This window comes from Delphinapterus leucas, chromosome 11 (assembly GCF_059928025.1).
Source record: "Delphinapterus leucas isolate spDelLeu-1000000601 "Yukka" chromosome 11, BTC_Dleu_Yukka2, whole genome shotgun sequence".
In the NCBI taxonomy this organism is placed as follows: Eukaryota; Metazoa; Chordata; class Mammalia; order Artiodactyla; family Monodontidae; genus Delphinapterus; species Delphinapterus leucas.
The window spans coordinates 39037830-39055848 of record NC_143139.1 but is presented as its reverse complement, the minus strand read 5'-3'; the positions used below and the strand labels follow the sequence as shown (position 1 = coordinate 39055848).

At 58.0% G+C, this 18019-nt stretch overlaps 1 protein-coding gene across 10 annotated transcripts in view; it reads left to right on the top strand.

Annotated features, from left to right (window-relative positions):
• Positions 1-18019, top strand: part of KMT2D (lysine methyltransferase 2D) — a 39456-nt gene that overhangs the window by 18496 nt on the left and 2941 nt on the right. For 7 of the 10 annotated variants that reach the window (XM_089920649.1, XM_089920653.1, XM_089920650.1 and 4 more), the window contains 24 exons: positions 79-1890; positions 1999-2178; positions 2257-2393; positions 2626-4496; positions 6019-6142; positions 6289-6373; positions 6483-6549; positions 6650-6882; positions 6983-9670; positions 9804-9944; positions 10068-10235; positions 10395-10554; positions 11180-11255; positions 11427-11602; positions 11711-11841; positions 12530-12662; positions 12741-12868; positions 13017-14157; positions 15000-15136; positions 15235-15365; positions 15841-15888; positions 17053-17338; positions 17581-17654; positions 17782-17890. In XM_089920649.1, coding sequence (XP_089776775.1) covers positions 79-1890; positions 1999-2178; positions 2257-2393; positions 2626-4496; positions 6019-6142; positions 6289-6373; positions 6483-6549; positions 6650-6882; positions 6983-9670; positions 9804-9944; positions 10068-10235; positions 10395-10554; positions 11180-11255; positions 11427-11602; positions 11711-11841; positions 12530-12662; positions 12741-12868; positions 13017-14157; positions 15000-15136; positions 15235-15365; positions 15841-15888; positions 17053-17338; positions 17581-17654; positions 17782-17890 — 10236 coding nt within the window. Of the gene's footprint in view, positions 1-78; positions 1891-1998; positions 2179-2256; positions 2394-2625; positions 4497-6018; positions 6143-6288; positions 6374-6482; positions 6550-6649; positions 6883-6982; positions 9671-9803; positions 9945-10067; positions 10236-10394; positions 10555-11179; positions 11256-11426; positions 11603-11710; positions 11842-12529; positions 12663-12740; positions 12869-13016; positions 14158-14999; positions 15137-15234; positions 15366-15840; positions 15889-17052; positions 17339-17580; positions 17655-17781; positions 17891-18019 lie in introns of those variants that run through there. The other 3 variants (XM_089920654.1, XM_022572259.3, XM_089920657.1) reach the window with 2 other exon arrangements.

Here is an 18019-nt window from a genome sequence, read left to right as displayed (position 1 = left end):
CGGGCTCTCTAAGGGTAGGGGGGACGTAGGGCCTGCCTACAGCAGCCTGACTGCTCTGTGCCTGGTCTCCCCCTGTAGCAGGCTGAGAGCCAGATCAACAAGCAGACCAAGGTGGGCGACATGGCCCGTAAGACTGACCGACCGGCCCTACATCTCCGCATTCCCCCCCAGCCAGGGGCACTGGGCAGCCCGCCTCCTGCTGCTGCCCCCACCATTTTCATTGGCAGCCCCACTCCCCCCGCCGGCTTGTCTACCTCTGCGGATGGGTTTCTGAAGCCGCCGGCGGGCACGGTGCCCGGCCCCGACTCGCCCGGTGAGCTCTTCCTCAAGCTCCCACCCCAGGTGCCCGCCCAAGTGCCTTCGCAGGACCCCTTTGGACTGGCCCCCGCCTACGCTCTGGAGCCCCGCTTCCCCACGGCACCACCCACCTATCCTCCCTATCCTAGTCCGACCGGGGCCCCCGCGCAGCCCGCGACGCTGGGCGCCTCATCTCGTCCTGGGACCGGCCAGCCAGGGGAGTTCCACACCACCCCACCTGGCACCCCCCGACACCAGCCCTCCACACCTGACCCCTTCCTCAAACCCCGCTGCCCCTCGCTGGACAACCTGGCTGTGACTGAGAGCCCAGGGGTAGGGGGAGGCAAGGCTTCTGAGCCTCTGCTGTCGCCCCTGCCTTTCGTGGAGTCTCGGAAGGCCCTAGAGGTGAAGAAGGAAGAGCTTGGGGCGTCGTCTCCCAGCTATGGGCCCCCAAACCTGGGCTTTGTTGACTCACCCTCCTCAGGCCCCCATCTGGGTGGCCTGGAGTTAAAGGCACCCGATGTCTTCAAAGCCCCCCTGACCCCTCGGGCATCTCAGGTAGAGCCCCAGAGCCCAGGCTTGGGCCTAAGGCCCCAGGAGCCTCCCCCTGCCCAGGCTTTGGCCCCTTCTCCTCCCAGCCACTCGGACGTCTTTCGCCCTGGCCCCTACCCTGACCCCTATGCCCAACCCCCGTTGACCCCTCGGCCCCCACCCCCACCCCCTGAGAGCTGCTGTGCCCTGCCTCCTCGCTCACTGCCCTCTGACCCTTTCTCCCGAGTGCCCGCCAGTCCCCAGTCCCAGTCCAGCTCCCAGTCCCCATTGACACCCCGTCCTCTGTCTGCTGAGGCTTTCTGCCCATCCCCTGTTACCCCTCGCTTCCAGTCCCCTGACCCTTATTCCCGCCCGCCCTCACGCCCTCAGTCCCGGGACCCGTTTGCCCCACTGCATAAGCCACCCCGCCCCCAGCCCCCTGAAGTTGCCTTCAAGGCTGGGCCTCTAGCCCACACTCCGTTGGGGGCTGGGGGTTTCCCAGCAGCCCTGCCCTCAGGGCCGGCAGGTGAGCTCCATGCCAAGGTCCCAAGTGTGCAGCCCCCCAATTTTGCCCGGTCCCCTGGGACTGGTGCATTTGTAGGCACCCCTTCTCCCATGCGTTTCACTTTCCCTCAGGCAGTAGGGGAGCCTTCGCTAAAGCCCCCTGTCCCTCAGCCTGGTCTCCCTCCACCCCATGGGATCAACAGCCATTTTGGGCCCGGCCCTACCTTGGGCAAGCCTCAAAGCACAAACTACACAGTAGCCACAGGGAACTTCCACCCATCGGGCAGCCCTCTGGGACCCAGCAGTGGGTCCACAGGAGAGGGCTATGGGCTGTCCCCACTACGCCCCCCATCAGTCCTTCCACCACCTGCACCCGATGGATCCCTCCCCTACCTGTCGCATGGAGCCTCACAGCGGGCAGGCATCACCTCTCCAGTTGAGAAGCGAGAAGACCCAGGGGCTGGGATGGGCAGCTCTTTGGCGGCACCTGAACTTCCAGGTACCCAGGACCCAGGCATGTCCAGCCTCAGTCAGACCGAGCTGGAGAAGCAACGACAGGTGAGTCGACATCCTGGACCTGAGCACCCTCCACGTCTCCCCTGTTTCTGTGCCAGCCCTTCGGTTTGAGTAGAATGGACTCACCCCTCTTCTCTGTTCTCTGCGCAGCGCCAACGACTACGGGAGCTGCTGATTCGGCAGCAGATCCAGCGCAACACCCTTCGGCAGGAGAAGGAAACCGCGGCAGCTGCCGGAGCAGTGGGGCCCCCGGGCAGCTGGGGTGCTGAGCCTAGTAGCCCTGCCTTTGAGCAGCTGGGTCGAGGCCAGACCCCCTTTGCCAGCAGCCAGGTAGGTAGAGTGGCAAGGGGTAGTGGATCCAAGATACTGAAGGTGGCCCCCACCTTCATCTACCCTCATCTCTCCTAGGACAAGAGCAGCCTTGTGGGGCTGCCCCCAAGCAAGCTGGGTGGCCCCATCCTGGGGCCAGGGGCTTTTCCCAGTGATGACCGACTCTCCCGGCCACCTCCACCAGCCACCCCTTCCTCTATGGATGTGAACAGCCGGTGAGGCTCCAGGGGGTGCCCTGGGGGGAAATCAAGGGAACATATTGTACCTCCATTGTGTGCTGCCTCTGATTTTCCTGTCTCTCTAATCCTTCTTCAGCATCACTTAACTTCTCTTCCCCATTCCTTCCCCCTCACTGCATTAACTCCATCCTTCCTTCCTCGGGGCAGCCCGTGTTCTAGCCCTTTTTCATCCTGCTTCCGTCTCACTGACTACTGCATATTCTTCCAGGCAATTGGTGGGAGGCTCCCAAGCCTTCTATCAGCGAGCACCGTATCCTGGGTCCCTGCCCTTGCAGCAGCAGCAGCAGCAGCAGCAACTGTGGCAGCAGCAACAGGCAACAGCAGCAACTTCCATGCGACTTGCCATGTCGACACGCTTTCCGTCAACTCCTGGGCCTGAACTTGGCCGCCAAGCCATAGGTTCCCCCTTGGCGGGAATTCCCGCCCGCCTGCCTGGCCCTGGTGAGCCAGTGCCTGGTCCAGCTGGTCCTGCCCAGTTCATTGAGTTGCGGCACAATGTACAGAAAGGACTGGGACCGGGGGTGCCTCCGTTTCCTGGTCAGGGCCCCCCTCAGAGACCCCGTTTTTTCCCTGTAACTGAGGATTCTCACCGACTGGCCCCTGAAGGGCTTCGTGGCCTAGCAGTGTCAGGCCTTCCTCCTCAGAAACCCTCAGCCCCGCCGGCCCCTGAACTGAACAACGGCCTCCATCCAACGCCCCATACCAAGGGTCCCAACGCGCCCGCTGGCTTGGAGCTAGTCAGCCGGCCCCCCTCAGGCACTGAGCTTGGCCGCCCTCCTCTGGCCCTGGAAGCTGGGAAGTTACCCTGTGAGGATCCTGAGTTGGATGATGACTTTGATGCCCACAAGGCCCTGGAGGACGATGAGGAGCTTGCTCACCTGGGCCTGGGTGTGGACGTGGCCAAGGGAGATGATGAGCTGGGCACCCTGGAAAACCTGGAGACCAATGATCCCCACCTGGACGACCTGCTCAACGGGGATGAGTTTGACCTGTTGGCCTATACTGACCCTGAGCTGGACACCGGGGATAAGAAGGACATCTTCAATGAGCATCTGAGGCTGGTGGAGTCGGCCAATGAAAAGGCTGAGCGGGAGGCTCTGTTGCGGGGGGTGGAGCCAGGACCCTTGGGCCCTGAGGAGCGCCCTCCCCCCGCCGCTGATGCCTCTGAGCCCCGTCTGGCGTCAGTGCTCCCCGAGGTGAAGCCCAAGTTGGAGGAGGGTGGGCGCCACCCTTCCCCTTGCCAGTTTACCATCACCGCCCCCAAGGTAGAGCCATCTCCAGCCACCACTTCCCTAGGCCTGGGGCTGAAGCCAGGACAGAGTGTGGTGGGCAGCCGGGACACTCGAATGGGCACAGGACCTTTTTCCAGTAGTGGGCACCCAGCTGAGAAGGTCCCCTTTGGGACCACAGGAGGACCACCAGCTCACCTGCTGACCCCCAGCCCACTGAGTGGCCCAGGAGGGTCCTCCCTGCTGGAGAAGTTTGAGCTAGAGAGTGGGGCCCTGACCTTGCCCGGTGGACATGCATCTGGGGATGAGCTGGACAAGATGGAGAGCTCACTGGTAGCCAGTGAGTTGCCCCTGCTCATCGAGGACCTGTTGGAACACGAGAAGAAGGAGCTGCAGAAGAAGCAGCAGCTCTCAGCACAGCTGCAGCCTGCCCAGCAGCAGCAGCAGCAGCAGCAGCAGCAGCAGCATTCCCTACTGTCCACCCCGGGCCCTGCCCAGGCTGTGTCTTTGCCACATGAGGGCTCTTCTCCCAGTTTGGCTGGCGCCCAGCAGCAGCTTGCCCTGGGACTTGGAGGTTCCCGACAGCCGGGCTTGGCCCAGCCACTGATGCCCACCCAGCCACCAGCTCACGCCCTCCAGCAGCGCCTGGCCCCATCCATGACCATGGTGTCCAACCAAGGGCATATGCTAAGTGGGCAGCATGGGGGACAGGCAGGCTTGGTGCCCCAGCAGAGCCCACAGCCAGTGCTGGCACAGAAGCCCATGGGTACTGTGCCACCTTCCATGTGCATGAAACCGCAGCAGCTGGCAATGCAGCAGCAGCTGGCTAACAGCTTCTTCCCGGATACAGGTAACCTCGTCTGGGGGCGCTGGCTTATCACCGTTACCACTAAATGCTCACTGAGGCTGCAGACCCAAGATCCTCCCTAGTTAAAGGGGCTGGGACACAAAGAGCTTTGGCCAAATCCCATACGAGTGGCGTAAGCAGAAGGACTGTAGCTTTTAAGGGAGAATAGTGCCCGGCGTACAGCAGGCATTCAGATGTGGAATGAATGAATGGGACAGACGCATGACGTCTGGTTAGCAAAGGCTTTGCAGCTGGGGTGAGGCCCAAAGATTAGGACTTGGAGAGGAGTGGTGCAAGAAAAAGCAACCGGGTTGGTGAAAAGACTTAGCAGCAGGAAAGCCGATGGGGTATATTTGGAGACAACGAGTGGAGACAACGGTTAGCCTGGAGCAGGCTTTGCGGAGGGAAGTGAGGGGGCGCTACCGTAGCTATGGAGAGGTAAGAAGAGGGCCCAGATTGAAGAAGACCTCAAATTATAATAGCATCTATTGAATAATGGTGGTTTGCCATGCCAAACCCTGTGCTGAGCGCTTTACGTTCATCGTATAATTTAATCATCACAGCAGACACATTAAGAAGGTACTATTATTACCTTGGATTATGGAAAAGGAAACTGAGGCAGAGAGGTTAAGTTAACTTGCCCAAGGTCACACAACTAACAGAACTGGAACTTGAACCCTGGCCCTCGTATCCTCTTAACTGTTTTACTGCCTCAAAATAACCAGGAGAGGGAGTTGGGTTAGTCCTCTTAAAAGTAGGGGTCAGGGGACTTCCCTGGCAGTCCAGTGGTTAAGACTGTGCTTCCAATACAGGGCGCGAGGGTTCGATCCCTGACTGGGGAACTAAGACCCCCCCCATGCCGCTCGGCGGGGCCAAAAAAAGAAAAAAAAAGTAGGGAGTCAGTTAAGCTTTCTGAGCAGTGGAGAAATATATAATGTACAGGATTTTAGGAAGATTTAAGTTTTTGGTGGCTGCTGGTTTCTCTTTTCCTGCCCAGCATCCTGGACAGGCAGAAGAGTGGTCTGTAGGTGACGCGTGTTGTGCCCAAAACAGCTCTGGCGTTGGGCTTTGGCACAGTGCCTGCATCTTGGGTTCTTGGGCTGCGCTTAGTTGCCCTAAGAACACTACTTTTGAAGAATGCTTTCTAGGTCATAAAGTGTACTCGTATTCTGGTCACATTTGATCCTCTCAGTAGCTCTATGAGGTGAGCAGAATAAGGAATCATGATCTCTACAAAATAGAAGAGTAAACTGAGGCCCAAAGAGGCGAAATGACATTGATATATTGGCTCAACAGATATTTACTGAGTACCTTTTCCTAGCACTGTGCGAGTAAAAACGGAGCCACATGTTCTGTGAATAATAGAACTGAGTCACCTATGCTGTCGGGCTCCTAGTCCAGTGGTCTTTCCACCATGCCATGCCGTTGTTCTGCTTGGCTTAGTGGAGGTCAAGGTGTTGGAACAGCAGACATGGAATGGGGCATTGACCTCAGTGCCCAGCTCACTTGGCTCCTCCCTCTCCAGACCTGGACAAATTTGCTGCAGAAGATATCATTGATCCTATTGCAAAGGCCAAGATGGTTGCTTTGAAAGGCATCAAGAAGGTGATGGCTCAGGGCAGCATTGGAGTGGCACCTGGTATGAACAGGTAAGACTTGCAGAGTGGGAGGGTTGGCCCTTCCTTTTGCCAGTCCTTCCCCTGTTCTTCCTGATCCTGCTTCCTTGTTGTCCCACCTCTTTGCCCTTCAACTTTCCCCATCACCGACACATCCTCTTTGCTTTGGCGGACTCCAGGCAGCAAGTGTCCCTGCTAGCCCAGAGACTCTCAGGGGGGCCCGGCAGTGACCTGCAGAACCACGTGGCAGCTGGGAGTGGCCAGGTAAATAAATGGTCAGGTGGGAGTGGGAGCTTGGGTCCTATGCCATCAGGCCACCCTTCTTAGGGCCTGGTACAGAACAGTGACCCTTTAGCTGTCTCTCTCATCACAGGAGCGGAGTGCCGGTGACCCCTCCCAGCCTCGTCCCAATCCACCCACTTTTGCCCAGGGAGTGATCAGTGAGTATGGGGCTGGGGAGGAGAGTGCAAGGAAGGGGCTTGGGGTATGTGGGGAAAGAGGGATTTGGATCGCCTGACACCCGCCCGCTTCCTTTCCCAGATGAGGCTGACCAGCGGCAGTATGAGGAGTGGCTGTTCCATACCCAGCAGCTCCTACAGATGCAACTGAAGGTGCTAGAGGAGCAGATTGGGGTGCACCGCAAGTCCCGGAAAGCTCTGTGCGCCAAGCAGCGCACTGCCAAGAAGGCCGGCCGTGAGTTCCCAGAGGCTGATGCTGAGAAGCTCAAGCTGGTTACAGAACAACAGAGCAAGATCCAGAAACAGCTGGATCAGGTGGGGAAGGCAGACTTCAGCCTAGCAGCCGGGATCCTGGGAAGAGGGATGGCATGGGTGGGCAGGCTCCAGGCTGACCTTCCTGACCCTCCCACGTCAGGTCCGGAAGCAGCAGAAGGAGCACACTAACCTCATGGCAGAGTATCGGAATAAGCAGCAGCAGCAGCAGCAGCAGCAGCAGCAGCAGCAGCAGCAGCAGCAGCAGCAGCAGCAGCAGCAGCACTCGGCTGTACTGGCCCTTAGCCCTTCCCAGAGTCCCCGGCTGCTCACCAAGCTTCCTGCTCAGCTGCTCCCTGGCCATGGGCTGCAGCCACCGCAGGGGCCCCCCGGGGGTCAAGCTGCAGGGCTTCGCCTGCCCCCCGGGGGCATGGCGCTACCTGGACAGCCTGGTGGCCCCTTCCTCAACACCACCCTGGCCCAGCAGCAGCAACAGCAACATTCTGGTGGGGCTGGGGCCCTCGCCGGCCCCTCGGGGGGCTTTTTCCCTGGCAACCTTGCTCTTCGAGGCCTAGGACCTGACTCGAGGCTTTTACAGGAGAGGCAGCTGCAGCTACAGCAGCAACGCCTGCAGCTTGCCCAGAAACTGCAACAGCAGCAGCAGCACCACCTCTTAGGACAGGTGGCAATCCAGCAGCAACAGCAGCAGGGCCCGGGGGTACCAGCAAACCAGGGTCTGGGTCCCAAGCCCCAAGGGCTTCTGCCTCCCAGCAGCCATCAGGGCCTCCTGGTCCAGCAGCTGTCCCCCCAGCCACCCCAGGGGCCCCAGGGCATGCTGGGCCCTGCGCAGGTGGCAGTGTTGCAGCAGCAGCAGCAGCAGCAGCAACAGCACCCTGGAGCTCTGGGCCCCCAGGGCCCTCACAGACAGGTGATCCTGACCCAGCCCCGGGTGCTCAGTTCCCCCCAGCTGGCACAGCAGGGTCAGGGCCTTATGGGACACCGGCTGGTCACATCCCAGCAGCAGCAGCAGCAGCAGCAGCAGCAGCAGCAGCAGCAGCACCAACAGCAGGGATCCATGGCGGGGCTTTCCCATCTTCAGCAGGGTCTGATGCCACACAGCGGGCAGCCCAAACTGAGTGCTCAGCCCGTGGCCTCCTTGCAGCAGCAACAGCTGCAGCCACAGCAGCTTCAACAGCAGCAGCAGCAGCCACAGCCGCAGCCGCAGACGGGCCTCTTGAGCCAGAGTCGAACTTTACTGTCTCCTCAGCAGCCGCAGCCGCAGCCGCAGCCGCAGCAAGTGGCACTCGGCCCGGGCCTGCCAGCCAAGCCTCTGCAACACTTTTCTAGCCCCGGAGCCCTGGGCCCAACCCTCATCCTAACGGGCAAGGAACAAAACATTGTAGAGGCGGCTCTTCCTCCGGAGGCCACTGAGGGGCCCTCCACACATCAGGGAGGGCCGTTAGCAGTAGGGACTGTACCGGAGTCAGTGGCCACTGAAGCAGGGGAGGTAAAGCCCTCACTCTCCGGGGACTCACAACTCCTCCTTGTCCAACCCCAGGCCCAGCCTCAGCCCAACGCTGTGCAGCTGCAGCCGCCTCTGAGGCTCCCGGGACAACAGCAGCAGCAAGTGAACTTGCTCCACACAGCGGGTGTGGGAAGCCACGGGCAACCAGGCAGTGGATCATCTTCTGAGGCCTCATCTGTGCCCCACGTGCTGGCCCCATCCTCTGTTTCCTTAGGGGAACAGCCTGGACCCATGACCCAGAACCTTCTGAGCTCCCAGCAGCCCCTTGGACTAGAGCGGCCCATGCAAAATAATGCAGGGCCACAGCCTGCCAAACCAGGATCTGTCCCCCAGTCTGGGCAGAGCCTGCCTGGGGCTGGGGTCATGCCTACAGTGGGTCAGCTTCGAGCGCAGCTTCAGGGAGTCCTGGCCAAAAACCCACAGCTGCGGCACTTGAGTCCTCAGCAGCAGCAGCAGCTACAGGCACTCCTCATGCAGCGGCAGCTACAGCAGGGTCAGGCAGCGCGCCAGGCCCTGCCCTACCAGGAGCCTGGGGCCCAGCCCTCTCCCCTCCAGGGCCTCCTGGGCCGCCAGCCCCAACTCGGGGGCTTCCCTGGATCCCAGACAGGCCCTCTTCAGGAGCTGGGGGCAGGGCTTCGACCTCAGGGCCCACCCCGGCTCCCCGCCCCACAAGGAGCCTTATCCACAGGACCAGTCCTTGGCCCTGTCCTTCCCACGCCTCCACCATCCAGCCCCCAAGAGCCAAAGAGACCTTCCTCACAGTTACCTTCCCCCAGCCCCCAGCTTCCCTCTGAGGCCCAGCTCCCTACCACCCAACCAGGAACCCCAAAACCCCAGGGGCCACCCTTGGAGCTGCCTCCTGGGAGAGTCTCACCTGCTGCTGCCCAGCTTGCAGATACCTTCTTTGGCAAGGGGCTGGGACCTTGGGACCCCCCAGACAACCTAGCGGAAGCCCAGAAGCCAGACCAAAGCAGCCTGGTACCTGGGCATCTGGAGCAGGTGAATGGGCAGGTGGTACCCGAGCCACCCCATCTCAGCATCAAGCAGGAGCCTCGGGAAGAGCCATGTGCCCTGGGAGCCCAGGCAGTGAAGAGGGAGGCCAACGGAGAGCCAATAGGGGCACCAGGTACCAGCAACCACCTCCTGCTGGCAGGCCCTCGCTCAGAGGCCGGGCATCTGCTCTTGCAGAAGCTTCTACGAGCAAAGAACGTGCAACTCGGCACTGGGCGGGGGCCCGAGGGGCTGCGAGCTGAGATCAACGGGCACATTGACAGCAAGCTGGCTGGGCTGGAGCAGAAACTACAGGGTACCCCCAGCAACAAGGAGGTGAGTACTCTAGCTGGAGTGGAGCAGACGGTGCGGGGCCTGGAGCCCGGGGGCAGAGTGAACAGGTCTGGGTGAAATGAGGTGAGGGCTCCGAGGGGGATGGCGGCCTTCACCGTGGGTTTATCTGGCTTAGGATACAGCAGCAAGGAAGCCTTTGACACCGAAGCCCAAGAGGGTACAGAAGGCAAGCGACAGGTTGGTGAGCTCCCGAAAGAAGCTGCGGAAGGAGGACGGGGTCAGGGCCAGCGAGGCCCTGCTGAAACAGCTGAAACAGGTGACCCCCAGGAGCCAGTCCCCTGGTCCCGTCCCAGGATAGGGGGCAGCCTGGCCCCCACCTGTGCAGTAGCAGAGATGTACACGCTGCAGGTTTCCAATCTTGTCATCTCGCCCCTCCTAGGAGCTGTCCCTGCTGCCCCTCACGGAGCCTACCATCACCGCCAATTTTAGCCTCTTTGCTCCCTTTGGCAGCGGCTGCCCAGTCAATGGGCAGTGCCAGCTGAGGGGGGCCTTTGGAAGTGGGACGCTGCCCACAGGCCCTGACTACTATTCCCAGCTGCTTACCAAGGTCAGAAAAATGGCAATACCTTTTGGGGACGATGAGGTTCCTGGGGAGGTGGAGATGGGGATGGCAGACTTGTGGAAATTGCTGGTATCGTGTAGGGCCAGGAGATCATGTCAGTCTCCCTATGCCATCTTGCACACAACACCCCACCCCCACCCCCAGAATAACCTGAGTAACCCGCCGACACCACCCTCGTCGCTGCCCCCCACCCCACCCCCGTCGGTGCAGCAGAAGATGGTGAATGGCGCCACTCCATCTGAGGAGCTGGGGGAGCACCCCAAGGACGCCACCTCTGCCCGGGATGCTGAAGGGACGCTGAGGGGTAAGTCAGGAACGGAGTGAGCTTCTCCTCCTCTGCTGGGTCTGGGTGGCTGGGGTCATGTGGTACAGCTTAAGATAGGAGCGGGCTGTGTGTTGCTCTGTGTGCATGCACTACAGGGTCCTTGAGATAAGAAGGGCCTCTTCAGGACTGATTTGTTGGAGGCAGTGGTTGGTTTCTGGAGTCTAGAGCAAAGGCAACAGGACAGGGAGCGTATTTATGAGGCTTTCACTTACAGGGAATAGCCCAGCTTCCTTACCCAGCGGGTACGAACTACAGTCAGATCTGGACTTGAATCCTGGCTCCTGCATTGATTTAGCTGTGTTACTGCAGCCAAACCGATTGACTTGTGTGAGCCTCAGTTTTCTCACTGTGGAATAAAAATAGTGCTCGCCTAATGGAGTCGCTAAAAGACTATAAACAAAGAAGGTACTTACAGAGTACCTCTTTAGAAAGGCTCAGTAAATATAGGTTGTCTGCCCTAAACTGGTAGGTGGGTGGATGGGTAGACAGTGGTCATGATAGCTAAGCTAGGTCTTGTACTAGTTAGGCCTGAAACATGTGGGAGAAAGCGCCATGGGTTCTGGCCACCCTCAGCCTGACTTTTCTTCTCCCACCTACCCCTCAGATGCTTCAGAGGTGAAGAGTCTAGACCTGCTGGCCGCCTTGCCTACGCCCCCTCACAATCAGACTGAGGATGTCAGGTGCGGGCGGGACCAGAAATGGGGATGAGGAATTGGGGTGCGGGCGGGTCGCCTTATTTTTCCCTTGGACAGTGGCAGATTTCAAGCAGGGCTGTGACATCTACTAATCTCTAGATTTGGGAGGTGGCATCTGTAGGGCCTTAGCAATGGATGTCTGCTTTTGGCCCACAGGATGGAGAGTGACGAGGACAGCGATTCTCCTGACAGCATTGTGCCAGCTTCGTCCCCCGAGAGCATCCTGGGGGAGGAAGCCCCTCGTTTCCCTCAGCTGGGCTCAGGCCGGTGGGAGCAGGATGACCGGGCTCTCTCCCCCGTCATCCCCATCATTCCTCGGGCCAGCATCCCAGGTAGAGGTTGCTCCGGGCATGGACCGGTCCTGGCCAGGCCGGGCTGCATTGTCAGAGGTTGGGGAGAGAGGCAGCAGGAGCTTACACAGGTCCCTCTTTCTCCTTCAGTCTTCCCAGACAGCAAACCTTATGGGGCCCTGGACCTGGAGGCCCCTGGGAAGCTGCCTGCCACAACTTGGGAGAAGGGCAAAGGGAGCGAGGTGTCAGTCATGCTGACGGTTTCTGCCGCTGCTGCCAAGGTATGTTCCTGGGGGTGCCTCGGAGGCCAAGGGGATGCTGGTCAGTGGGCAGTCCCGGGAGCTTCTCTGGTTAAATACAATCATTTAAAACTATGTATTGAGGACCTACAGTGTATGAAAGCCTGAGCTGGACTGTGGGATTAGGAAAAATGTAGCACAAGGGGTCCCTGCCCTCAAGGGGCTCACAGTTCAGTGGTAAAGACACAAGTCAACAAATAGGAGAGTGTGTATAATGCGACGAGCGCTACAAAACGGCATGTCCCCAGTCACACTGGGTGGAATTCTGGTTTTTTGAAAATGTTATCAGGGTTTTGTGGTCAAAGGAAACTGGAAATCCCAGTTAAAATAGCAAAACAGCTTTCTTTATTACAAGACTCTTCAGATCCTTTACTTTGCTAATGTGTATCGTGAATTTCCATGTAGTGGATGTAGTGTGTGTCATTTCCCAAACCCAGCAGACACAGGTCTCTTTCTGTGGAGCTCCCGTTAGTACCCACAGCGGTTAGGGAGAGGCTGCCCGTAAAGGAAACGTATGAGAAGAGCTGGATGGCACAGGGGCAAGACTGATGGCACATGGCCACCTGGGGAGTTGCCTCCTGAGTGTCCTTGTCCCTACCAAGCTGGTGGTAGTTCTCACTCCACACACTCTGCTGACACGGCTGTCCCATCCCCTTTCCTGCCCTGGCAGAACCTGAATGGTGTGATGGTGGCAGTGGCAGAGCTACTAAGCATGAAGATCCCCAACTCCTATGAGGTGCTGTTCCCAGAGAGCCCTGCCCGGGCAGGCATTGAGCCTAAGAAGGGGGAAGCTGAGGGCCCTGGTGAGTTTGGCAGGAAAACTCCTTGGGACCTGCAGGGAATGATTCTGGTGGGAGGCTCTGACCCCTTCCTTCCTGCAGGTGGGAAAGAAAAGGGTCTGGGAGGCAAGAGCCCAGAAGCTGGCCCTGATTGGCTGAAGCAGTTTGATGCTGTGTTGCCCGGCTATACCCTCAAGAGCCAGTTGGACATCTTGAGCCTCCTCAAACAGGTGGGTCTGTTGACGGGAAAGGGGTGGGTGTCTGGCTAGGACCGAGAAGGCACAGGGCTTTTGGGCGAGTGGAATCTGGGTGGGAGGAGAGAGGTGACTAGTTCAGCGAGGAGCTGGCACTAATGGTACAGGGTGTCTTCCCATATAGGAGAGCCCTGCCCCAGAGCCACCCACCCAGCACAGCTACACCTACAACGTCTCCAACCTGGACGTGCGGCAGCTCTCGGCCCCGCCTCCTGAAGCACCCTCCCCACCCCCTTCCCCTTTGGCACCCTCTCCTGCCAGCCCCCCTGCTGAACCCTTGGCTGAACTTCCAGCTGAACCCTCAGCTGAGCCACCAGTCCCCTCGCCTCTGCCACTTGCCTCGTCCCCTGAATCAGCCCGGCCCAAGCCCCGAGCCCGGCCTTCTGAGGAAGGCGAAGATTCCCGGCCCCCTCGCCTCAAGAAGTGGAAGGGGGTGCGCTGGAAGCGTCTCCGGCTGCTGCTGACCATCCAGAAGGGTGGTGTGCGGCAGGAGGATGAGCGGGAAGTGGCAGAGTTTATGGAGCAGCTTGGCACAGCCCTGCGACCTGACAAGGTGCCTCGAGACATGCGGCGCTGCTGCTTCTGTCATGAGGAGGGGGATGGGGCCACGGATGGGCCCGCTCGCCTGCTGAACCTGGACCTGGACTTGTGGGTGCACCTCAACTGTGCCCTGTGGTCCACGGAGGTATATGAGACCCAGGGTGGGGCACTGATGAACGTGGAGGTTGCCCTGCACCGAGGACTGCTCACCAAGTGCTCCCTGTGCCAGCGCACTGGTGCCACCAGCAGCTGCAATCGCATGCGTTGCCCCAGCGTCTACCACTTTGCCTGCGCCATCCGCGCCAAGTGCATGTTCTTCAAGGACAAGACCATGCTGTGTCCGATGCATAAGATCAAGGGGCCCTGCGAGCAGGAGCTGAGCTCTTTTGCTGTCTTCCGGCGGGTCTACATTGAGCGAGATGAGGTGAAGCAAATCGCCAGCATCATCCAGCGGGGGGAGCGGCTGCACATGTTCCGTGTAGGGGGCCTTGTGTTCCACGCCATCGGACAGCTGCTGCCCCACCAGATGGCCGACTTCCACAGTGCCACCGCCCTCTATCCCGTGGGCTACGAGGCCACACGCATCTACTGGAGCCTCCGTACTAACAACCGCCGCTGCTGCTACCGCTGCTCCATCGGCGAGAACAACGGGCGGCCGGAGTTTGTGATCAAAGTCATGGAGCAGGGCCTGGAGGACCTGGTCTTCACTGACGCCTCTCCCCAGGGTGAGCACGGGGCCCTTGAAGTGGTAATACGGAATTGGGCAAGTGTCTCCCAGCGTCCCCTTTACGGTGTTGAGAAGAGACCCGCAGGCTCCTCATGAGTGATCTTTCTCTCCCACTTAGGGCAGGCAGAGGTCTCTTGAAGATCTCCAGAGAAAGTGTTTTGACCGCTCAGTCACCTTGAATTCCCTTGTGATTGAGGGTATTTTGCTTGTCTGACTACACGTATGTCAGTGTATCCACTAACTCAGTGGATCTAAAGGATACAGTTCTGAGACTCCGTCTTCCAGCTCACCCAATCTGATTCTAGCCTTGAGTTCCTTATGGTTGCTTTTCCCTGGATAAGATCTTGATCTTAGTTTCAGTGTTACTGATAAAAGTAACAGTAAGAGTTACATTGTAGTGAGCATGTGCTGTGTGCCATAAACTAAGCTGAGTGATTTATACGGGTTATTTTGTTCACACAAAACCCTGCAAGCCGAGCACTCTTATTATGCCAAGTTTTACACATAGAGAAACCGAGTAGTGGAGAGATTTAAGTATTGGCCTTAAGGTCCCATGGCCAATATTAGAACTTGAACCCAAGTCTTCTCAACTCCAAAACATGCCTGTGCTGGGTATCCTGGGCCCTGGGTTCATGTTTCTGTGTCACAAGGCTCTCTGATGCCCCTCCAGGGTGGGAAGCCTCCTGGCTTGTTGAGGGAGACTGAGATTGGGAGGCCAAGAGGGGCTCCTGAAGAACCACACACCCTTCTGACAGCAAATGTAGCTTCAGGTGGAGGTTAGGGCCGAGGTCAGTGAGCAGAAGTTGCCTCTGAGGGCTGCTCTCTTTCCTTGCCTCTTAGCTGTGTGGAATCGCATCATTGAGCCTGTGGCTGCCATGAGAAAAGAGGCTGACATGCTGCGGCTCTTCCCTGAGTACCTGAAAGGCGAGGAGCTCTTTGGGCTGACCGTGCACGCTGTGCTGCGCATAGCTGAATCAGTAAGGAAGGGGCCAGGGGTGGGGGCAGGTGGGCGTGGGGAAGGTTGGTTCTGCCCCAGAAGTGCTCAGGCTAAAGTGAGCATGACCTGTGCCCACAGCTGCCTGGAGTGGAAAGCTGTCAAAATTATTTATTCCGCTATGGACGCCACCCCCTGATGGAGCTGCCACTCATGATCAACCCCACTGGTTGTGCTCGATCAGAGCCTAAAATCCTCACACACTACAAACGGTGAGCTTGTGGGCGGTTGGTAGGGACCCTCTGGCCAATTACAAGTGTTTGGGGTTACAGATCAGAGTTCCCTTGGAGAGACTGGGGGTTCACTCTAGGCCTCCTGATTAGAGGGTGCGCAGGTATCACTAGGGTATCCCTTTCCTCCCCGAGCCTGCTCAGGCATTCTGGGTTGACCTGCAGTCTAGACATAGACTTATCTTGGGCGCTCTGGGAATGGCCGTTGGGGAGGTTCTGGGCAGACCGTGGTGAAATCATATGAAATGTATAAACGGCCCAGTCGCCACCTTCCTTTCCTGTTTTGCTTCCAGGGGGCCTGTGATTCTCCCAAACCTCAGACAGACGCCCCCTGAGTGCTAGGTTCGCCTTCCCTTCCCCAGACTGAGTTGGTGTCAAAAATAAATAATTAGGAATATAATAGGAAAAATAATAAAACCTTACATTTGTATAGCACTTTATACTTTTTTTTTCAAAGCGTTTTCACATCCATTATCTCATTTGATCCTCACAACAACCTTATGAGGTAGGTAGGGCAGGTGGTATGATCCCCATTTTACAGCTGAGAAAACTGAGACCCAGAAAGATTTAAGTGACTAGACAAAGGTCACAGCTGGGACCAGAGCCGTACCTCTTGACTTGTGGTCCACTGTTCTTGCTGTGTACCGCAGTAGGCTGACCTTGGTCCCTGGGTAGAGGGAGGCAAAATCCACGCTAGGAGGGCTTTCTTGAAGGCCTTCGGTTGCTCCTCAGGCTGTTGTAGAGCGTCAAACTCTACCGCAGCCAGCCCTGGTCCTTGATGCTCTACAACAGTGGTTTTCAAACTGTGCGTGTTCCAGAAAGCCCTGGAACACATAAACTGAGTAGGCAGAACTTGGCCCTCTCCATGCATAATAACTCCCCCTTCCCCAAATTGGATTCAACCAGAAGAGTTCCTTTTCCATCTAGTTTATGTATGGGAGTTCCGGTAATGTTTTGTTAAAGAAAAAAACAAAAAGATTTCTTCTGTATAAAAAAAGAACCAGTTTGAAAACCACTGCTCTGGGGTGGGCAAGAATTTGGCTGGTGCCCTAGGGTGGTGAACAGGCATCCTCCTAGGCAGCAGTCATTCCCCTGCACTGAGCCATCTGCACAGAGCCCAACGTTACGTCAGAGAAGAGGACAGTCTAAAGAAAGGAAAGGATGCTACCTTTTGGCTATGAATTCAGAGCCAATTTTAATTAAAATCCAGCCCAATGTGGTAGACATGGCCCCCATTTTCAGAGCTTCCAGTATGAGCAGGAAGTAGGACTCAGATATTTGAACAAATGATGAGCTTAAATTCCAGGCCTGGGCTGCTTGGGGAAGAGCTCCCAGAGGCCTTGAGCATAGCCTTGAGTCTGGTTTGGCAGGAGGGTGGTAGAAGGTGGGGAGATGGGAGAGCGGGCTCAGTGTAGGGGAATCAGTGCCCCTTCCCTTCCTCCATGCCCCACCCCACCCCCCATCCTGGGCTTTCTTTGCCACCCAGGCTGTTGGAAGGGTCCCCATAGCTAGTTGCTGCCTCACCAAGGCCAAGACTCAGATGCCTCTACTCCATTCCCAAGGCAGCAAGTGCCCCTAACTGGAGCGTTGCACAACCCAGGGAGGAAGCGGGTGGCGTGTGCCTGGTCTGGGGGAGAGCTGTCTTGTCATGGACTATATCACCTCCCAGGCCCCACACTCTGAACAGCACCAGCATGTCCAAGGCATATCAGAGCACCTTCACAGGCGAGACCAACACCCCGTACAGCAAACAGTTTGTGCACTCGAAGTCATCTCAGTACCGGCGGCTCCGCACTGAGTGGAAGAACAATGTATATCTGGCTCGCTCCCGTATCCAGGGCCTGGGGCTCTATGCGGCCAAGGACCTAGAAAAGCACACAATGGTCATTGAGTACATTGGCACCATCATTCGCAATGAGGTGGCCAACCGGCGGGAGAAAATCTATGAGGAGCAGGTATGGGCTGGCAGAGGGGCCATCATGGTGTGTGGTGGTCCACACTTAGCCAAGGGGCAAGGGGCAGGATTGGGGCCAGAGGAGCAGGTGGAAAGCTGTGGGAAGAGGAGGGGAGAGGCAGGAGAACGGAAGAATAGGAAATGAAGAGAAGCCCACTGCCCAAGTCCACTCCTTGATCTCGCCACCGCCGCTGCCGTTCTCTGATATTCTTGCCCCTTCCTCTGCAACCTCTGCCTTTCTAGAATCGAGGCATCTACATGTTTCGAATAAACAACGAACATGTCATTGATGCTACGTTGACCGGAGGCCCTGCCAGGTGAGAGAGGGATGAGTAAGAAGGGATTTAAGAGTCCCCGAGGGTGGCATCCTGGGGGTGGGCCAACAGGGAACCAGAACCATCCAACCCAGTTGCTCGGCGTTTCTGACTTTGTCCCACTGCCTAGGTACATTAACCATTCCTGTGCCCCTAACTGTGTGGCGGAAGTTGTGACATTTGACAAGGAGGACAAAATCATCATCATCTCCAGCCGGCGAATCCCCAAAGGAGAGGAGGTAAGAGGAAGCATCCCTCAGTGAGTGACAAAGCAGCTCCCTCTTCTCTGCCATTTGCCGCAAGTCAAAATCCAAGGCCACTGCCCTCCCGCACTTCCTCTGGGGGACTGGCATTGATTCTGCCCTCTT